The sequence below is a fragment of the Frankliniella occidentalis genome, unplaced genomic scaffold, assembly GCF_000697945.3.
Source record: "Frankliniella occidentalis isolate FOCC.00 unplaced genomic scaffold, Focc_3.1 Scaffold575, whole genome shotgun sequence".
Taxonomy (NCBI): Eukaryota; Metazoa; Arthropoda; class Insecta; order Thysanoptera; family Thripidae; genus Frankliniella; species Frankliniella occidentalis.
In genome coordinates, this window is record NW_026267691.1 from 24,332 (window position 1) to 24,794 (window position 463).

The 463-nt window shown below is 43.2% G+C and overlaps 1 protein-coding gene across 1 annotated transcript in view; it reads right to left on the reverse strand.

Annotated features, from left to right (window-relative positions):
• Nucleotides 1-47: 47 nt before the first annotated feature.
• LOC113215906 (E3 ubiquitin-protein ligase XIAP-like) overlaps nucleotides 48-463 on the reverse strand; it is a 2,852-nt gene continuing 2,436 nt past the window's right edge. The window contains exon 2 of the mRNA XM_052275323.1: nucleotides 48-325. Coding sequence (XP_052131283.1) covers nucleotides 48-325 — 278 coding nt within the window. The remainder of the gene's footprint in view (nucleotides 326-463) is intronic.

The window sequence follows — 463 nt, forward strand, 5'->3', positions numbered from 1 at the left end:
ACTTGATGCCTTAATATACTTAACTAAAATGCTGGGTGGAAAAGGAATCAACTGCTATCGCTATCAGAGTCAGAGCTAGAGCTAGTGTCAGAGCCGGAGTCCTGGTCTGCTTGCATCCCATGGTTTAACGCTCCCTGGTTGACCCAAGATGCTTGCTTCAGAAAAGCAAGAGGCACAATACCATCCCTATTTAGGAGTTCAGTTAATCTTTCAATTCTTTGGTCGTTGGCAACTGTTTTCCACCTTCTAGGACAGCTAACAGCAAGTCCTCTCTGAACAGCAGTTAAATCACTCCATGCTAAGTGTTCTAGTTGAACGAAGCCACCTGGAGAAAAATGTTGAAGTATACTGAAGTGTTCAAATTTAAATCTTTAGTGAAATTGTACATTGACCTACCAACAAGGGCCCAGATGTTGGGGCGATTCTGAGGTACTACGTTAGCAAGAGACCTATTGTCACTCTC